We start from the raw sequence: 20,000 nt of genomic DNA on the forward strand, positions 1-20,000 counted from the left end.
GGCACACACGGTGGAAAAATCCTGAGACGGAAGAAACAAATATTTGAAAGAGAGATAACTGTTTTAGCTGCGGATAGCGAGAGGGGTGGTGGGGGTGTAGTGGGTGGCAAAGTAAACAAGATGGGGTCTCTGGGGGAAATAATGAGCGCATAAGGCACCCCCCCCCCCCCCCCCTCCAAAAAAAAAAGGGAGCTTGAGAAAGGGAGATACTGCAACTTTGACATAGAGAAGGTGTGAGCTTATGTATAATACTACAAGGCAAATGTAAAAGAAAAAAAAACTGAAATAAAAATAAAATGTACTTTGAAAATGGGCTGGCGAAGGTGCTATGTCTGCTGGATTGCGGGACTAACCGTGGTTCCGAAAGACAGACTCACTGAACAGAATAAATCAGATAATGCATACGTCCTTATAAAACCACCTTCCTTTTTTGCACAGTGAACAAGATGGCCACCTGGCCTTTTCGATGGTGCCGTAATTACCACAAGCTTCATGTGCTCGAGAGACTAACGTGGAGGACACCGGTAATTACAGTTCAAGATCACACACTTAAAGGAGAGAGAAAGAGAGAGAAAGAGAGAGAGAATGACAGGAGAGAGAGAGAGATAGAGAGAGAGAGAGAGAGAGAAAGCATTTAGTAACTTCTTGTTGTATCAGGCCTGTGCTTGTGTGTGTGTGTGTGTTTGTGTGAATGCCTTTGAATTGAGACATAGGGGTTGTTAACATGGACCAGGTAGACCAGGTACCGGTCACTAGTCTCCTCCCATCTGCTTCTCTCTTCAAGTGGCAAGATGAAATGTGAGCTGAGAACAGGAGTGGGTGGGGAGGGGGAGGAGGGAGGGGATGTGGGGGGGGGTCTACATCTGTCCTGCATTTCGCCTCTGAACTGCAGCTTTTTGATTCAAGGACGCACGGATAACAATGGCATGGAGGCGCACTGACATCTGGCAGCTCTGCGCTAATGTTCGCTAATTAAAAATCCAACTCCCCTCCTCCCCTCCATCCCTGAAAAAAAAAGGCAGTGATCTGCGATCGGTTGCAGAATACACTTATGCCGATAATCACTCACCCTCTTTGAAGTCCATCAACAGATGCTCCGTCATAAAGAGTATTAAAGTTTGTTATTCTTTATTTTATTTGATATCTAAACCTATTCTGTCTGCAGTGTATTCAGTATGAAAATATCATCTTCCATGAACTCTCTCTCAGGAGTTTATCGCTTATTCCTGCCAATCTGAACAGTGTGTTATATCATCTCCTTTTAATATAATCTTTATAAACCTTGTTAGCTGGGTTTTGCATTCGAAAAGACAACTGTAATGGAAAATAGTTACATGGTAAAAAAAAACTGTAAAATTGATGACATGTGAAAGCTAGTATCGTGTTCAGCCTTTATCCCTGTGGACAGAGACCAAGGTCAAGATGAGTGTTAAGCCCCTGTGTGAAATCTGCACTGGGTTGTAATTCAGTGCTGGCTGCTTTGATATCTGATTTACAACGACAGGCCAGCTTTATTCTAAATTTTACAAGCACAGTTTAAACCCACTCGAACAAGTAAGATCGTAGTCAGTGGTGTTCCCCCAAGCCACTGAACAACAGTGTGGAAGACTGCACAAGAAGTACGCTTTGCTATATCCAAAAGCATACACAAGGGGGAATAGATACTGCGGTTGAAGATACTTTTCCAACACTGAGTAAAAGTAAGACTGTGTGTGTGTGTGTGTGTGTGTGTGTGTGTGTGTGTGTGTGTGTGTGTGTGTGTGTGTGTGTGTGTGTGTGTGTGTGTGTGTGTGTGTGTGTGGTATAATTTATTGAAAGTCCTCAAAAAGAAGGACAAGGCCGACATGCCAAGGACTAGGGGAGATAAAGCTAGGTTTGTAGGAATTCAAGACAATAGTTTTCTTTAATTCTGTGCATTACTGACTTTCAGGTTTTCAAAATGAGCATGTATTATTGGTCTGCAATTTGTCTGCATTATTCATTCATATTATTCCTATTATAGGGAAATCCTTGGTGCTTACATATGCATCTCCTTCAACCTAAAATGTGATCAAATAACCAGCCCATAATATAATTTAAGTTATTACATTTCAGACCTTGTATTTGGGAGCCCAATTTGTGATAACTGCTCATAATGTAATATATTATTTTGGATGTTGTTATAAGGTATTAACCTTTCATAATAATTTGGCAACAAGGTAATACATCCTGGTTCTTTAGACTGCAGCTGAAAATATGACATTCTACTTTACCTTAGTTATGTCATTGAGAAACCTGGTCTACTGTCTAAGAAACTACAATAAGGATGCAATAAAAACTGCAAGAGAAGTACATGACATAAAGTCAAAGGATTCAAGAAACGTCCAAATGTATCCAAATGCATTTGGGGCAGACAAAGCAGCAACATGCTCCGGGAGGACGGACACTTGTGGAATAAATTCTTCCCAACTGATAAGTACATAAAACAGTGGCGCCTCCCTCACTACTTCCTCTTGCCTTTACTTGAAATGGACTGCCAGGAGTAATTGTGAAAATGATCCCTCTCTTTCTCTTCTCTCCCCTCCACTCCTACCTAGGCCCCCTGCCACAGACAGAGAGCACACGTCTCTCTCATTCTCTTCTCTCCCCTCTACTCCTGCCACGCGTCTCTCTCTTTCTCTTCTCTCCCCTCTACTCCTGCCACACGTCTCTCTCATTCTCTTCTCTCCCCTCTACTCCTGCCACACGTCTCTCTCATTCTCTTCTCTCCCCTCTACTCCTGCCACGCGTCTCTCTCATTCTCTTCTCTCCCCTCTACTCCTGCCACACGTCTCTCTCTTTCTCTTCTCTCCCCTCTACTCCTGCCACGCGTCTCTCTCATTCTCTTCTCTCCCCTCTACTCCTGCCACACGTCTCTCTCTTTCTCTTCTCTCCCCTCTACTCCTGCCACGCGTCTCTCTCTTTCTCTTCTCTCCCTTCTACTCCTACCACACGTCTCTCTCTTTCTCTTCTCTCCCCTCTACTCCTACCACACGTCTCTCTCTTTCTCTTCTCTCCCCTCTACTCCTACCACACGTCTCTCTCTTTCTCTTCTCTCCCCTCTACTCCTGCCACACGTCTCTCTCTTTCTCTTCTCTCCCCTCTACTCCTGCCACACGTCTCTCTCTTTCTCTTCTCTCCCCTCTACTCCTGCCACACGTCTCTCTCTTTCTCTTCTCTTTACTCCTACCACACGTCTCTCTCTTTCTCTTCTCTCTCCTCTACTCCTACCACACGTCTCTCTCTTTCTCTTCTCTACCCTCTACTCCTACCACACGTCTCTCTCTCTCTCTTCTCTCCCCTCTACTCCTACCACACGTCTCTCTCATTCTCTTCTCTCCTCTCTACTCCTGCCACACGTCTCTCTCTTTCTCTTCTCTCCCCTCTACTCCTGCCACACGTCTCTCTCTCTCTCCCCTCTACTCCTACCACACGTCTCTCTCTTTTCTCCCCTCTTCTCCTACCACACGTCTCTCTCTTCTCTCCCCTCTACTCCTACCACACGTCTCTCTCTTCTCTCCCCTCTACTCCTACCACACGTCTCTCTTCTCTCCCCTCTACTCCTACCACACGTCTCTCTCTCTCTCCCCTCTACTCCTACCACACGTCTCTCTCTTCTCTCCCCTCTACTCCTACCACACGTCTCTCTCTTTCTCTTCTCTCTCCTCCACTTCTGCCTCGGCCCCCTCACACAGACAGAGAGCACGCGTCCCTCCCAGCAAGCAGCAGGAGGCCAGACAGAGAGTGATATACAGGGAGTCTTTCTCTCTCTCTCTTTCTTTCTTTCTCTCTCTCTTTGTCTCTCCTTCTCTCTTTCTTTCTCTTTCTTTCTTTCTCTCTCTCTCTTTCTCTCCCCTTCTCTCTCTCTCTTTCACTCTTCTTCTCACTCGTTGCTGCACGTGTCCCAACCCGCCGCTTTGTCAGTTCGACCCGCCGCTGTCCAAAAGGGAAGCCTACTTATTTCCTCAGAACTGACGGTGTCACATACTGTATATATTTATGTGGCAGGGAAGGGATGCCGTGTAGCATCGCGCGTAGCAAATGATTCATTGGCCTCATTACCACATCAGATGACTTGATGTATATCATAAAAAGATATTAAATCTTAATTAAGTTTCCATCTCGCTCTAATTTGTCTCAATAGGGGCCACCATATGCTCCGCATATCACAAACATAAGAAAATGAGATGTGTTTGATCAGGTTTTTAGAATTACAAATAGCGAGTGGAGGTTTTTCTGTCAGAGACATATATTATTTTTATTCCAAAGGGAGGAGGGGGAGGGGGGCACCCCTCCCTCTCTTTTTTTCTAGCATTATTGCATTATAGATTTTTTTTCTTTTTACTCAAGCCCAACCCAGAGTACAATAACACACTTATAGGAAGTAAGGGATTCTGGGATTCTCACCTTACTGCAGTTGGAGGCTGAGGAAGTGTGTGTGTGTGTGTGTGTGTGTGTGTGTGTGCTTGTGTGGGTGTGTGTGTGTGTGTGTGTGTGTGTGTGTGTGTGTGTGTGTGTGTGTGTGTGTGTGTGTGTGTGTGTGTGTGTGTGTGTGTTAGGCCTTCATTTAATATCCGCCTGTCAATCTCACTTTTGATATGGCTGCCTTGAATTTCCCTTGGACTTATAATATGGCCGTGGGACCACAACAGAGTGACAACGCAGGAGTGGACGTAGCAATGGCACAAACAGTGCAAAAATACCAAAGAAGTTATACATGTGTTGTAAGCATGTTATAAATAAGACAATGACATCATATCAAGCTCGACCACCATATGGCATTGATTTAATGGCAGCCACTTACTTATGGGATAATGTGGTGTTTAGGGGGCCTACAGTTGCCATCGTTCACCATCTGGACAGCACTGAGCTGCCTGAAAGGTGCACGTGGGCTCTCAAGGACTGCATTACATTTCTAAAAGGCCAGCCGTCCCCCTGTCGGACTGACGACATTTGACAGCTGGGTTTCTTCCTGTGGCATGCTGGTATATTGAGACCCCTCTTATACCTCTCCTCTGTTCTAATTTCACATAGGCATGAAGTAGTCCCACATCATTATCAGGCATAACAACTAGTTAGTGCAACAGAAATGATTTACGTAATACCACCAATTTATTTATGTCCCTAAAAAAATGTAAAGAGAAACAGACACACAGACACAGACATATAGTACATATAGATGGGGGACGGTTGAGAGCTGTGAGAAGTGAAGAAAGAAAGAAAGATGTGGAGAGAACTGACATTGTGCATTGGTCTTAATTGAAAATAACTCGGATTCGTGCCTGCCTGTGTAGAAGTTGTCCTTCACAATACACACACAGAGAACTTTCAAAGAACAGGGTTGCCAATGTAACATCCACAAAATACTTTTCGCCTTGCCGACCCCTGAACAAAGACCACTTCCCTGCCTCGCACTGTAGCCAACAAAACTCTCATGTCCTTGACAAACAGTAAGCGAGAAACACAGTGAGACGGACGCTAAGGGATAGATAGATGGATAGATAGATAGATAGATAGATAGATAGATAGATAGATAGATAGATAGATAGATAGATAGATAGATCGGTTAATAGATAAATAGATAGATAGATAGATAGATAGATAGATAGATAGATAGATAGATAGATAGATAGATCGGTTAATAGACAGATAGATATTTAGGTAGATAGATAAAAAGATAGATAGATAAATAGATAAATAGATTGGTAGATAGATAGATAAATCAAACGATAGATAGATACAGCATACAAGCTAACAGCACACAAGTCCAAGACCTACAGATCTCATTTAAGGCACAGGTCCCTCTCTGTGAGAATGACTGTACGTGGAGCTACTCACAGATATTGGCAGTGCCCTTGGGAATGGGGAGATAGGAGCCGGCGCTCCAAGCCCGGCCCTGGTAGCTCCTCTTACAGCGGCCACAGTCTGGCCCTGTGGTGTTGTGCTCACACTCGCAGCTCAGCTTGTCCTTATCAAACACGCAGCTGTTGGCGTGAAGGTTGCACTTGCATCTGTCAAGGGAAGAGAGACAAGGAAGGAATTAAAAATGTATGTAATCTATAAATAAATACATAAACACGGTTTTATTTTTTTATTTTTTACCATTGATTTTTTTCGGTGAGGGCTAGATGTGAGAATCATAAACCAAGGCCGGCATGACCTTGGGAAAAATTAGCATTTCTACAAGTTGTTGTGTATGGCTAGAAGTGTGCACGCGCGCTACACGAGGTGGTATCTTAAGTCATCTGCAAAAAAAAAAAAAAAAAGAGGCGAACTTCAAAACAAAGCTTGCATATAAAACCAAGAATTCAGCAAAAAAAAAAAAAAAAACATAACAAAAAAAAAATCTGCATCATTACATATTTTTCCCTCCTTCCTCTGTTTTCACCATTCGGCAAGAGATAACTGACTCCTAATTGTCCCTCAGGAGAATGCATCATTGCTGTGAGGTCACATTTGCTGTGAACGGCACGGGGAAAAAAAGCTAAAGATGCTAAATGAAACAAGCACAGAGGAATCGCATAATGCAGGGGAGGGTAAAGGGTGTGTGTGTGTGTGTGTGTGTGTGTGTGTGTGTGTGTGTGTGTGTGTGTGTGTTAAAAGTCCCCGGCGAGGCTCATAGGTCTCTGATAAGGCTGCGAGCATTGGGGACTAGCTGGGGACAGGGTTACCGGGGCATGCTAAATGACAAATTAAAACATAATGAGGTCTCGCTAAAGAAGCTTAGCCATGTTGTTAGCTTAAAACGGTGGACCCTTAAATCCTACTGACGACAGCACAAATACATTACACGGGCTGCACCGTATTATAACAGTAATCATTCGCCGGACGTTATCGGTGTATTGTAAGTTATTTTGTAGTGTGAAAAACTCTTAATACCCTTTTTTTTCCTGGAGGTTTTGTGATTAATTCATAGAGAGTTAAAAGGAATGATCAAACTTCCTGTGAAGTTGTTGTGTGTTAATTGCATATTTAATAAGCACCGGAGCAGAAGAGTCAAAATGGTGTTACATGAAAACAAATTGGGTTGCCACCAAAATGAACCGCTTCTTAATGGCACATTCAGATCATTTCAGATTCAAAACCTCATGAGGGGGTGTTCTGAGCTAGGCTACTAAATATTCATTACAGAGTTTGTGAGAGCCAGAAAAAACAACAACTCAAAAAAATAACTCAGCCAATGGATTTACCTCAACTCACTTCCAGACACACAAGTCTAGCTTTCCAAACTGTCTCTCTAAGTACTGGGAAAAAAAACATGATGCCATTGATTATGGTGCAACAGAGCAAAGGTCACCACAGTGTTGATCATACAGACAAACGTCTCCCCAGCACAAAGGAGGGAGGGTGAGGAGGTTGTGTGTGTGTAGGAGACTGTTGGTAACTGTACTCCCCATCTGGGAGCTTGTGTGGGGTGGAGTGGTGGAGGGGGGGGTCATACGTGAGGTGCAGTGGTGGAGGGGGGGGTCACACGTGAGGTGCAGTGGTGGAGGGGGGGTCACACATGAGGTGCAGTGGTGGAGGGGGGGGGTCACACGTGAGGTGCAGTGGTGGAGGGGGGGGGTCACACGTGGGTTGCAGTGCAGTGGTGGAAGGGGGGTCACACGTGAGGTGCAGTGGCGGAGGGGGGGGGGGGGTTGGGGGTCACACGTGAGGTGCAGTGGTGGAGGGGGGGTCACACGTGTGGGGGCCCCAGGCAGAGGGTCACAAAATCCCCCCCCCCCCCCCCCCCATCCCCCTCCCATTCAAGTCCCATCCATGGGAGCAGACGTCTTCCCAGCCCCTTAAAAGGCCGATCCGTCTTCATGGGCCTCACAGTAATTGCACGGCGCTGCCCTGATTATTGTCGCCGCAAATTAATACGAGGGAGAGGAAATGGTGAAAGAGTCCTTCGGCGCATAGGAAATACTACGAGGATGGCTGGCAGTGCTTGGAACCTGTTCTTAGAAAACACATCTTCAGGCGATTTTGAATCCCCCCCCCCCCCCCCCTTCTTTTACAAGATGATTGGTAGAATATGCTGAAAGGAAAGAGAGAGAGAAAGAGAGAGAGAGAAAGAGAGAGCAGACTGTACACTCTCTCCAACGAGGATAGTTTTAAGCGACAGCTGGCGTTGTTGATCCGGTCACAGCTAGCCTTAAGATGCTTAGGCTGATCCGGCAGATAAATATGACAATCTAGAACAACAAACAGCCTCGGAAACCCAATCACCCTCTCCGAGCTAACTCCTGCCCATTATCTGCGCCAAGACTGGCGGGGCAGACTCGGTCGCCATGGCAATTATGCTACGTGAGTAAAAAAAGGGGCCCCACGGTGTTAAACGCTCTCAGCATGACTATGGGCGGCTATTATTGGAGACATTATGCTCACCGCATGCTTTGGAGGAGTGGCCTGCATGAGTGATGCTGAGGGGAAGAGCTGTCGCTGACGGATGGCTCCTTAGGCTCCGCAGGTACCCCCACCCTGGATAAGTGATGGGTCATTACTCTCCAGAGCTGTGCTTTGCATCTCATTATCAGGGGGGACTTTCATTTTTTTAGGGGGGGGGGGGGGGGGGTGGGGGGGGTGGAGAGCGGAGGCGCATAGTAGGGTACACATCATCAAATCAAACCCCGAGGCCTGGAAACACATAACCACAAATCAGATGAAAAGGGGGTAATCTGGGTTGCTGCACACCCTAGATTGAAATAGCCAACTGTGATATCCACTCGTTACTGCTGTGGGCCACTGGGTGTTGATATGCTAAGAATATTGCAGCGAGGCACTGAACATAAAATGCAAACACACTATCAACTGTGTAGATATTATCCCAAATTCCCTCCATTTACAATTCTCAACGAATGATCCCCACACCATAAAGGCAAATAGAGGGGGCATTTTGTTCATCTGTGTAATTCTGCTTAATGCGCCATGTGACCGAAATAGAGAGGAGACAGCTCGCGCGCTAACTGACTCATCTTGTCGGTGATCTCTCTGTGAGTCTTTCGTGAGCTGTTTGGCAGGCAACCTTTGGATTTTCCTTGAGACTCAAAACATCTCAATTTGAAACAGCCATGCCTCCTTCCCTAACAAGAGGGGAGAGAGGGGGGTCCTGCTGTGGGCCTAAGGACCTGTTTTTTTTTTCTTCTGTCGGCATGGTTACATCAGAATTAGCAAAAGAATGCTATTGCTCTAGACCTGTCACCTTGAGAGTGCACTGCCTTCTAATCGGGTGACGGGATAAAACTCTATTTAATGACAGGCTCAGTTCTCATGGGCACCCTGTTCACAACAGACTTTTATTTTTCCATTTCAATCAAGGTGTGCCAGCTTCCCGTGCCGTTTCCCTCCACTTTGAAAAAAAAGGTTCATTGCTAAAGAGTCATGGTTTTGTTCCTTCAGTGCCACAGTGTCTGAGAAACTTAGCCCGAAGCGCTATTGGGAATGCAAACACGTGTCTGGTAGAGGTCATAATATGTATTCATGAAACTGCCCATGGGACTGAGAACTCACACTGCCATGACAGGTTAGTGCACTGCGGTGGTAATCAGCGCCACACTTCTCACTCTCTGTCAAAGGCCTCTTTAAAGCCTAACTGAAGCAGAAAAGAAAGAAAAAAAGTTTGTTTTTTTAGATTAGAGTTCTCTTTGAAATGTATGAGGCAGAGAGTCACGTTGTCAGAAGGGATGAGTTATTTATTTATCTTCCATAGAAACTGTTGAATAGCAAACGTGCACTTCCCCACTTGTCTTGCCTGAAGCACAGAAGTCTGACCTCCAAAGTAATGGAACTGTGACTGAGTAAGGGCAGGTGAAAGTACATTGCACTTTCTCTACCAATTTTATTGGCAAAAATCAAGAACACTATACCTTGCAGCCCTCTCCGAAGGAAGAGAATAGCTTTAGAAACATTATCAGCATTACTTTTTCTTGTCTCTCTCTTTCCTGTGCTTTTGTCAGGGTAAAAGAGTAGAGGTAATTTTTCCACATCTGTTAATTTTCTGGCTGCCACTGTGGACAGATCTATCAGTGGATAATTAATCATAATTACTCACGATCGAGGCTCACAGACGCACACCTAACTAGGCTGATCCAAGCCAATCGAGTGCAGTAAATACTACACCGTCTTAAAGTGAGCTAAGTTAGTACGGCAATTACATTTAATCAAATGTGCAGGTGTAATTGCTGGGAAATGAACTGGGTCAAATCAAATGCTCTTAAAGGCAAATAAATGTTTGCCCAACTCAGCACGCACAAAGTCTCCACTAATGTGCACGCTTAAAGACATGGGTACGTGCATGGGTCCGTGCACTAATGTGCACGCTTAAATACATGTGCACGTGCGTGACGATACACACACACATACACATGCACACACAGCCATGCTCATTTACATTTTCTACAAAGAAACTGAAATAGATTTACAGGAATGTGATTTCTTGGAGTGGCACAAGTAGGTAGGTAACTAGGATGTCCTTGGCACTGACCACTTTGTTCCATAATGGCCCGTCCCTCTGCCAGACAGCTCTCAAAAGCCCTTTGAGCCTCATCACGTCTTCAAATGACACTGAAGAGCTCCACTTCCACCCGTCAGCCCACATTAGTGATAAACAGATCCCCACCATCACTACTGTTTGCCCTAATTGCTTCTTGAAAAGCCTTCAGTTGGCCTACAGTGCATGATGGGAGGTGAGAAACAGCTGCTATTTCTCCCTTAAGAAGGCCCTTAGCAACCATTTTCGTTCCCTGACTAGTATGGTCTTGACAGGGAGAGAAGTTGAGTTTGGGGGCATCTTCATGCCCCGAGGGAAACACTGCAAACTGCAAGCTCCCCCACAACAACACCTCCAGCCTCCAGTGGAACCTGACACAGTAAATGCAGACTTGTTTACTAAAATGTTCGCTGACAACCGGAGTTGTATTAACCCCAGTTACTGGAGCGTGCTGATGGAGCAGCAGCTAACTGTGACTTGAGGGGCAATTTCACTAATATTTAATTTGACCCAGCTAGCAATTAAGATCTGAAGAGAACCATACCACAACAATGTCTTGGCCCCAACATGGTAATGATTTAAGCCCAGTGCTGGAGCAGACTCAATTAGCAACCATAGGAGAGCAATTTATTTTTAATAATGCAAAGCATTTTTAACTAAACTCAACTGCTGATATTTAAAAATGCTACAGGGATTTAAATTAGAGAAACAGAATCAAGAAAATAAAGAGCATTACGAAAAGTATGGTGTTGTATTTAATATGGTTAACTAAAGACTATGGTTTAAAATGTAATATGATTAATAAATAAATAAAGAGTATGCATAATATTTCATCCCTTCACGTAAATCATTCTGACCTCTGACTAGTCTGTCTATCTAATCTACTGAACAATACCACAGTAACTATTCTGTAGATGGTAGATAGCCCTGACTGTGTAGCCATGGTGCAGTGGGAGTCTATCAGAATGCCTTCACCACCTGACATACAACCCCAGTTCAATATAATCGAGTGATTGTCACACCGATACAACAGCCCCTGCAACCCCAGTGAACTGCGTGAAGTACCAGTCACAAGAATAGTAGATGGTGGTTGGTGAAGGCTGCTAGAGAAAATGTCAGGCTGGCCTTACAGTTTTTTAAAAAGCAACTCTCATCTTTTTGTCTAAATGAATGGACGCGCTTCCTTTGTGAAACATTTACTAAGAGATCACTTGGGTTTAGTCTGAAGAATGTCTTCAGAAAGTACTTCTGTCAGTATTGAAAGAACGAAAATTTGGAGATATTTGAAAAAATTCTTCGGAATGCCTTTGTTTTGATATATTCATTTGTGTGCAGAATACTTGAAGGTTTACTTTAGATGCTATACGGATTGTCCCTCAGAAGGCCAATGGATTGTAACAAATGTGACCTTCCTAAAAGCATAACCTTGACTTTGGAGAAAAGAAAAAAAAAATGGCATGTCATGACCAAACTCTACTGTTAGCAAATAAAAGCGAAATCTGTGCCACACGGACAAACACCTTCAAATCCATTTCCCAATAGCACTGAGGAAAAAGAGAAATATCTGGTCATTGACAAAAAAAAAGATTTTCCACCTAAATGGTCCTTCCAGTGGCCCTAACCCCAGTCTTTTATGTGTGAGATGTGCCATGGCGAAGGAATGGGAAAAAAGGGAGGCTTGAAAATGGTCGGTGTCATGCATTTATTCATCTGCAGTACCTCTCCCTATTGTCAGTCACAGCCGCATTGTGCGACTCAGTAGTGCTTGAAAGGCAGGGAGCCACGGGGGAATTCAACAGTAACGCTGGCCACATGTCAGTTCACTCTCTCTCTGTACCTACTGTTCAGAGTGCTCCTCCTCCTCGGACTATGACTAGCCTCCGCAAATTAACCGAATTTCACCGAATTTCGGACTCAACAGAGGAGAAATGTAAAAATCAGCTTTTAAAGGCATGTTGATACAACGAGTATTTGCATGATATAGTCAATCTAGAGATATATATTGCTGCGGCACCAAAAACTACGCGCCGGGCGTTCGAATGCCAACTAGATTTGAAGAAATGAATTGCAAACATCTTTCCATGCAGGTGGTGTTTAATGTGTTACACATCATTGGTCTTTGTGCCTTTATGTGTGAGCAAGTGTTCAAATATGAGTCGATGAGAACATAGAAAAACATTAGGAGAGGTAATGTGACAATACAAATGGGTATGTGAGGGATATTTTAAATAGAATAGCAGGGAGAGAGAGAGAGAGACAGAGAGAGAGAGAGAGAGAGAGAGAAAACTGGATATCCTGGCCTACACATGGTGCGAGTCCTCTAAGTTGGCCAGTCCTAGATTGCCAGGGCCTCCCCCTCTGCGTTGATTAAAGACTCTTAATCCATCAGCACAATCTCCAGGAAAGGTACAGATGTGCTGGAGGTCGTGAGCCAACCACCACTCAGCCTCCAGCAGCGCGGTGAGCCGCAGCGCTCATCTGTCCCAACCAGCCCGGCGATGGTACCCACGAACAGGACAGGCCGACACGAAACCAGATTACGGAAAGAGAAGCCAAATGCTTCTGCAAATCTCTCTGCAGATGAGCCTCGAGTAAACAGACCGTGTCCAAATCACGGAGCCTTTCAGTGCTGTGAAGATTGTCTTTAGCTGTGTATGTGTCCGTGTGTGTGTGTGTGTGTGTGTGTGTATGTATATGTATATCCACTGCGGTCTGTGGTTGAGTTTATATGAACCGGTGTGTGCTAGTACTGTGCTAACACTGACACGTCCTTGCCACTGTGTAAGGCTGTATGGGATGGGATGGAAGGAGAGGTCAGAGAGAGGATTAGCGGTGAGTCTCGGTGGCCTCCTGGGTGGAGGGGGGGGGGGGGGTCGGTGAGGGGTGAGGGGAGAGGGGAGAGGGGAGCCCACGAAGCAAAGGGGCCCCCCTGTTAGAAGGCCCTAAAGGCTCCACCATTAATTGAAGTAGGCCAACCAAGAACGTAGAATGTGCTCCTTCAACCAAATGATGGAGTGAAGACAGAAAGTAAGACGAAGAAAAAAAGGAAGAGAAAAGAAAACAAAGGCATGGGATACCACCAGTTCCTTTTCTATGGCCTCCGAAGCACAATGGAGGAAATTGACTATTTCAATGTGAGCACAGAAGCGCACAGCTAACGCCCCACTGCGCTCAGTGACTGACTCGTTTTCATTTTTGTGAAAATTAAACTTGCACAGGACTTGTTTTTTTTTTCACAGTCAAGCTCAAGTTGGATGCTCTAAAACTGAAATCTAATGGATTCCATTCCAGTTTAAAATCCCTCTAAACACTGAAGTTTCCCTCTTTGGAACAGGTCTGAATGACATTACGTTTATGACTTCTTCTTTTTTTTTTTTTTCTTTCAGCCACTTTTCTTATATCCTTTCCAAGGTCACATTCTGCCTTTAGGCAATGACCTCCCATCTCTGTACTGGTGTTCACTGGATTAGGGTCTCTGTACTGGTGTTCACTGGATTAGGGTCTCTGTACTGGTGTTCACTGGATTAGGGTCTCTGTACTGGTGTTCACTGGATTAGGTTCTCTGTACTGGTGTTCACTGGATTAGGGTCTCTGTACTGGTGTACACTGGATGACCTCAGGATGGCATTCAAAACGGTAGTGATCTGGCTTGCCATTCAAGGTGTGTGGGGTTCCTCTATTGGTCACTCACAAAGCATGAGCAATCCCATTACAGTGAAGCTACGTTATGTTAATTTCGAAATGGCCAACACTAAATAAAGAGGGGAAAAAAAATCAATGTTGGATATCAGCACCACCTTATCGTCCCCTTTCTCCAACTGAAAGAGACAATTAACCTATTTTCTGTGTGGTATCTTATCGTAGACCACTGTTATTACGCTCTGACTATCTCTCTACCTGTCTTTGTTCATGTATCTATCTGTACATCTCCCTATCCCTTCTGATTTCTGATTCTCTTTATATGACCAGGATAACGGCTAAAAGCATTTTTTTTTTTGCTTTTTTCAGTCTGTCGGTATGTCTGTCTGTCTGTCTGCCTGTCTGTTTCTGTTTGTGTGTCCAGCCATTCCCGTCTTCACTGGATGAAAAAGAGGCAGCTGAAGGAAGGAAGCCCTGGCAGTGTGCTGAGTGATTAGTATGTGAGAGAGATAGGATCGGATCAGATGAAGGGGGAACATGGATGGCGGGGGAGCCCGGACAGTCAGCCTTCATATCAGCTGCCTGCTGCTCTACCTGCAGGAAGGAGGCCATGTTTGTCTGCTACTGATAAACTCACGACTCAACCTAGTATCACTGACAGACACGGGACAAACTGACAGGAGAAATACAGGCATGGACACACACTCACACATCAAAAAACAAATACACACACACACACACACACACACACACACACACACACACACACACACACACACAAACATACACACACACATACACACACACACACACACACACACACACACACACTTAATCTCTCGATCTCTTTCTCTCTCACAGAACCCCGCGAGCTACACCTTAACTCTGACATGTAATTCACAATATCGCACATACATGTTCACACTCATTCACAAACATACACGCTCACAAACACACCCGATGCTGCTGATTGACTCAGAACACGCACACAGTATTGCACTGACTCACACAAGCCTATACGCTCACACTTCCTCTGACGTCTACACATGGCTCACCTGGTCTCAGCATCTCACACAAATGCATAAAACACCAATATCACACTCAGACGCATATATCACCTTTCACTCTTTCACTCGCACACACACACACACACACACACACACACACACACACACACACACACACACACACACACACACACACACACACACACACAAACAGACATACACAAACACACACACACAAACACACACACACACACACACACTCCCAGGACATGCAGACCTTTCTGATCTGAGGTACAGTCTTTGCATGCTAGTACTGTATCTATATGAGAGCATCGTTCCTTAGGTGCCTGTGCATAGAGCACAGCTGGATGAGTTCCAGGCCACAATGCCACACTGACACCCCCGCCACCCTCCCCTGTCCGTGTCCTCGTCCCCGTCCCTGCCACCCTCTCTGTCCCCACGCCTTTGTGCCGCTGAAGGATGAGGCATGCTCCAGAGTCATTTAAATGTATGATAAGCGCACACCTCCCTGTGCACTCCATCCCCTCTCCTCCCCTCCCCTCCCCTCACCTCCCCTCACCTGCTCTGCTCTCTGGCGCGAGGAGCTCTGGAGCCGCACGGAATCCCAACTAGCGCATCAGAGCGCTTCACTTATGTCGCCGGGATGTCACGGGGCGATGTGGCGGAAAACACACAGCGCCATTTTCTCTTTCATCAATACCCCCCCAACCTCTGTCTAAACTGTAATAAGAACAATAACGTATTCTTAAAGCCACTATTCACCATGAGAGAGCAGGTTAGGACTTTACATTTGTCTCCATATGGCCTCAGTCATCTACATATATACGTGGAGCAGATACTAAACACAGGTAGGTTCTCAGGCTTGATGTGAGACAATGGCATGCAACAGGGGTAAGAACAGGGACTCCACTGAAATAAACATCAGCAGGCTCGACGCTGCATTCATTCAGACATCTACTTTGTATTCTCCTTCCCGTGCTCACTGACTCAAAAATGAATAACACAGTAAAAAAAAAAGAAAAAAGTCCTGTTTGGGAAATCACACAATGAATCATGACAAAATGATTGTGTGTGCATATGTGTGTGTATTAGAGAGTGTGTGTGTGTCTGTCTGTGTGTGTGTGTGTGTGTTAGTCTCGGGCCGGTAATCAGCATAGCCTCAGGGGGCTTCCAGACTGTTCATACTGTTATTAGAATACACACAGTCATTTCGTTCCCACAGGCCTGCTTTCCCGGCACAATGAAATGGCTGCGCTCTGTGCGTCTTCAAGCATCACTGCGAGGTTGATATGTCTCCCTGCCTCTGTTTATTCCTCAGGGTTGGCACCAACCAATGAGAGAAATAGGAGAAAAATAACATCCCCCGTCCCCTTCTACCTGTGATGTTTGTGGGTTTGGTCAGAAAAAGAACTGTAGAAAGCAAACTCTGGGTTTATCTGTTTGGTGCAAGCAAAAATGGGTATCTGTGTGTGTGTGCCTGACTGTGTGTTTGTCTTTTTCTATTTGTATGTGTGTGTGTGTGTGTGTGTGTGTGTGTGTGTGTGTGTGTGTGTGTGTGTGTGTGTGTGTGTGTGTGTGTGTGTGTGTGTGATCACAACTGTCTTCAAATTTTGGTTTCTCTTTTGGCAGCTCCTCTTATAAATATTTTAGATTAGAGTGTGTGCTTCCTGCTCTCCCTTTCTCTCTGCCCTTCTCTGTCCCTCTCTCTCTCTTTCTCTCTCTCTTTCTCTCTCAGTCTGTCTTTAAACACAAACCTGCCCCTCTAGAGGAAGTAGTGGAGTTGAACTGCAGAGGCCCAAACACTGACAGAGCATTACAAACATGGACCGTCCAAAGGAAGGTCGACATGCCCTGCTGTCAGTCATTCTGTGCTCTAGATACCTGTTTGTTCAAGAAACAAACACACATGCATAAGACAATTGTGATAAAAAAAAAAAAAAATGCTAGCAGGTCATTGATATTGGATGAATTGCTTTTTAGAATTGTGGTGGCATCTTAATGTTTTTCACACAAATCAAACACTCAAATTGTCCATTTCCTGCGCATATTTTTGGTGACCTGCTGTACAGCTTTAATTGTCACCTGTATGGGACATGTTAAAAATCAAATTACGAGTATGTTTCATATTTCTACCCTTAGGGGGAGCGTTTTTCTCCCAATGGCATATCAATCACTCATCAATAATGTACAAACAACAACAAAACACAAGAGGGGAAAGAAACGGGTAGTTGAAATCCAAGGCACCCGTTTAATGAGAACTAATTAAGCATCTGAGCAGACGCGTGATTGGCAGGGAACACGCCGGTATGTGACACGCATCTGCTCCGGCGGGCTCAAAATAGCCCTGCTTCTCTCTCTCCCTCTCTTTCTCCCTCTCTTTTCCCCTCTGTCTCTCCCTCTCTTCGTCCAGAGAGCGGAGAAAAGGCGGCGGCGTCGAGCGGACGTGGATTGCCAGCAGCCATATGCAGACGAGCGGCTTCTGCCAGCTGGGCCTCCCAGATACCATGGTGCGTTACGCTCCTGTGCTGCACAACGTGCCCTCCACAGCCAGTGCTCTCTTTCTCTCTCTCTCTCTTTCTATAGCTGTCTCTCCCTCTTTCTTTACCCTCACCTGCCTCCCTTCTTCCTTCCTCTCTCTCTCTCAGCATCCCTCTCTTCATCTTTTCTTCTTTCCTTCTCTATCTGCCTTTCCCTCCCTCCTTCGCCTCTGCCGCTCAGTCTCTCCTTCCCTCCACTCCTTTGTGATTCACAGGTGTACTGCTAGCTGAGGTTTTAGGGCAGTGGATATCCAATTAGAGCAGAGAGTGAAAGAGAGAGGGAGAGAGAGAGAGCTAGAGAGAAAGAGAGAGAGGGAGGGAGAAAGAGGGAAAGAGAGAGAGGGAGGGAGAAAGAGGGAAAGAGAGAGAGAGGGATGGGGGTTCCACAGCATGATGAACAATCTTGGGAGAGACAAACGCCCAGAGGTAGAGGTGGAGGGGGGTTCTGTGCATGAATGCAGTGCGGAGCAGTAAGAGCAGAGGGGAGGGGGCGAGGGGGGGCCTCAGGTTATGATCTGGTTTCATCATCTGGTGGTCTGCACTAGTAATGGAGGAGAGGAAAAGGACAGTGTGTAAAAACACGACGAAAAGGAGGAAAGAATGATGAAGAAGGAGAACGAATGAGGGAGAGTGTACTAAAAAGGGAGAATAAGTGAGAGAGAGAGAGAGCGAGACAGAGAGAGAAAAAGAGAAAGAGAGAGAGCGAGAGAGAGAGAGAGAGAAAGAGAGAGAGAGAGAGAGAGAGAGAGAGAGCTGGAGAGAAAGAGAGCAAAGCATGCAAGACATGTCTTTAAGGTAGTGTGACTGCTGGGGACTTGTTGAGCCCCACTTGTAAAAGCCTTCCTTCCTTTTGGACATGCAGCAACTAGGATGGGCATGTCAGCTCCCATCTCAGAGAGTGATGCCGCCTGTCCTGCTCCCCCATCACAGCTCATTCCAAATGACTGCAGGAGCTGCTGTGCCCAACGCGGAGACAAAAGAAAAACACGGGGAGACAGGAAATAGTATCACAATCTGTTCTATGCTCTCCCGGTCTTATTTAGCTAAAAAAGAAATTGGAAAAATCTAATCCCCCCCATATTCCTCTCTGCATTGCACAAACACTGGCAGGTTCGGACTGTTCCCTCCTTGTTATTTACAGTGATACCTTGCAGTGTGTTATTGCATTATTGAACACCAAACCCCCAGTACTGCATGTTCCACAGACAGAAGGAAAGGGAGGAGAGAGAAAAAAAAATCAGGTAGGATGACAGATACTGACGACTGAGAACCAGGGAAAGGGATGATCATGAGACGAAGTGAGATTCCGAGAGTTGTTTTCAGATCCTAAACCTGTTTCAATCTTCCTGGCACAGGTAAAGACAAGGAGTGCAGTGGAAGAGAGTGAGAGAGGGGGGGGGGTAGATAGAGAGAGAGAGAGAAAGAGAGAGAGAGAGAGAGAGAAAGAGAGAGAGAGAGAGAGAGAGAGGGAGATCAAAGCAAACTCGGCACGGGATGAGGGCGCGGCAGCAATCAGCCCGTTGACGAAGCCGAGGATGAGTCAAGGTCAGCAGCGTTTGGGGCGAGTGGCAGATGCAGATGGAGTGGATGCAGCGGCCGACGGAGATTTGTGGCCTCAGATGCTCGAGCAGACTGACTGCTTGAGCACTATCAATCACAAAGAAGGAAGGAAGGGATGGTGGGGGTGGGGGGGGGGTGGGGGGGATATTAATCCTTGAAGCAGGGCAGGGCGCACCCCAACTGGAGTACCGCAGGTGCAAAGGTAAATCCTTCACCCACGTTCTCCTTAAACACACAAATCTCCCACCAAAAACCCTTCTGCTAATGCCGCCTTTGAAGTTGAGGTGTAGACTTGACTCTAGTCTGTTTTTTTTGGGCTGATGAGAGCACCATGTGAACCGACTTCTGATGTGTGTGTATGTGTGTGTGTGTGAGTGTGAGTGTATGTGGGTTTGTGTGTACGAGTGTGTGTGAGTGTACACGTGAGTGGGAGAAATTAAGTCAGATGGAGTGGGAGGGGATGTCTTGCCAAAACCACTCTCCCTGTTAATTTTCTCACCCACTCCAGAGGAATAGAGTTGCCGCGACGCCTGGAAGATCTGCCTGGTCAAGGGTGTGTTTTCCCGTATTAGATTGTTTTCCGAGTGAAGTTGACATATGGAAACGGTGTTTGTGGCTAACGAGATGACGGGATGATGAATGCCGTGCCAAAATCAATCTGAGCTGTAATTAGACATCATCTCCACTTCCCCCGTGGATTTCTTTTTACCTACAATCCCCCTGTGCCTTCGAAGACTTACAGAGCAC

The 20,000-nt window shown here is 45.7% G+C and overlaps 1 protein-coding gene across 1 annotated transcript in view; it reads right to left on the bottom strand.

Moving 5' to 3' along the window:
- Positions 1 to 20,000, bottom strand: part of ntng1a (netrin g1a) — a gene marked incomplete at both ends in the record, with an annotated part of 78,896 nt that overhangs the window by 20,065 nt on the left and 38,831 nt on the right. Inside the window, one exon of the mRNA XM_080854751.1 lies at positions 5,857 to 6,029. Coding sequence (XP_080710877.1) covers positions 5,857 to 6,029 — 173 coding nt within the window. The remainder of the gene's footprint in view (positions 1 to 5,856; positions 6,030 to 20,000) is intronic.

This window comes from Sprattus sprattus, assembly GCF_963457725.1.
Source record: "Sprattus sprattus genome assembly, chromosome: 17".
In the NCBI taxonomy this organism is placed as follows: domain Eukaryota; kingdom Metazoa; phylum Chordata; class Actinopteri; order Clupeiformes; family Clupeidae; genus Sprattus; species Sprattus sprattus.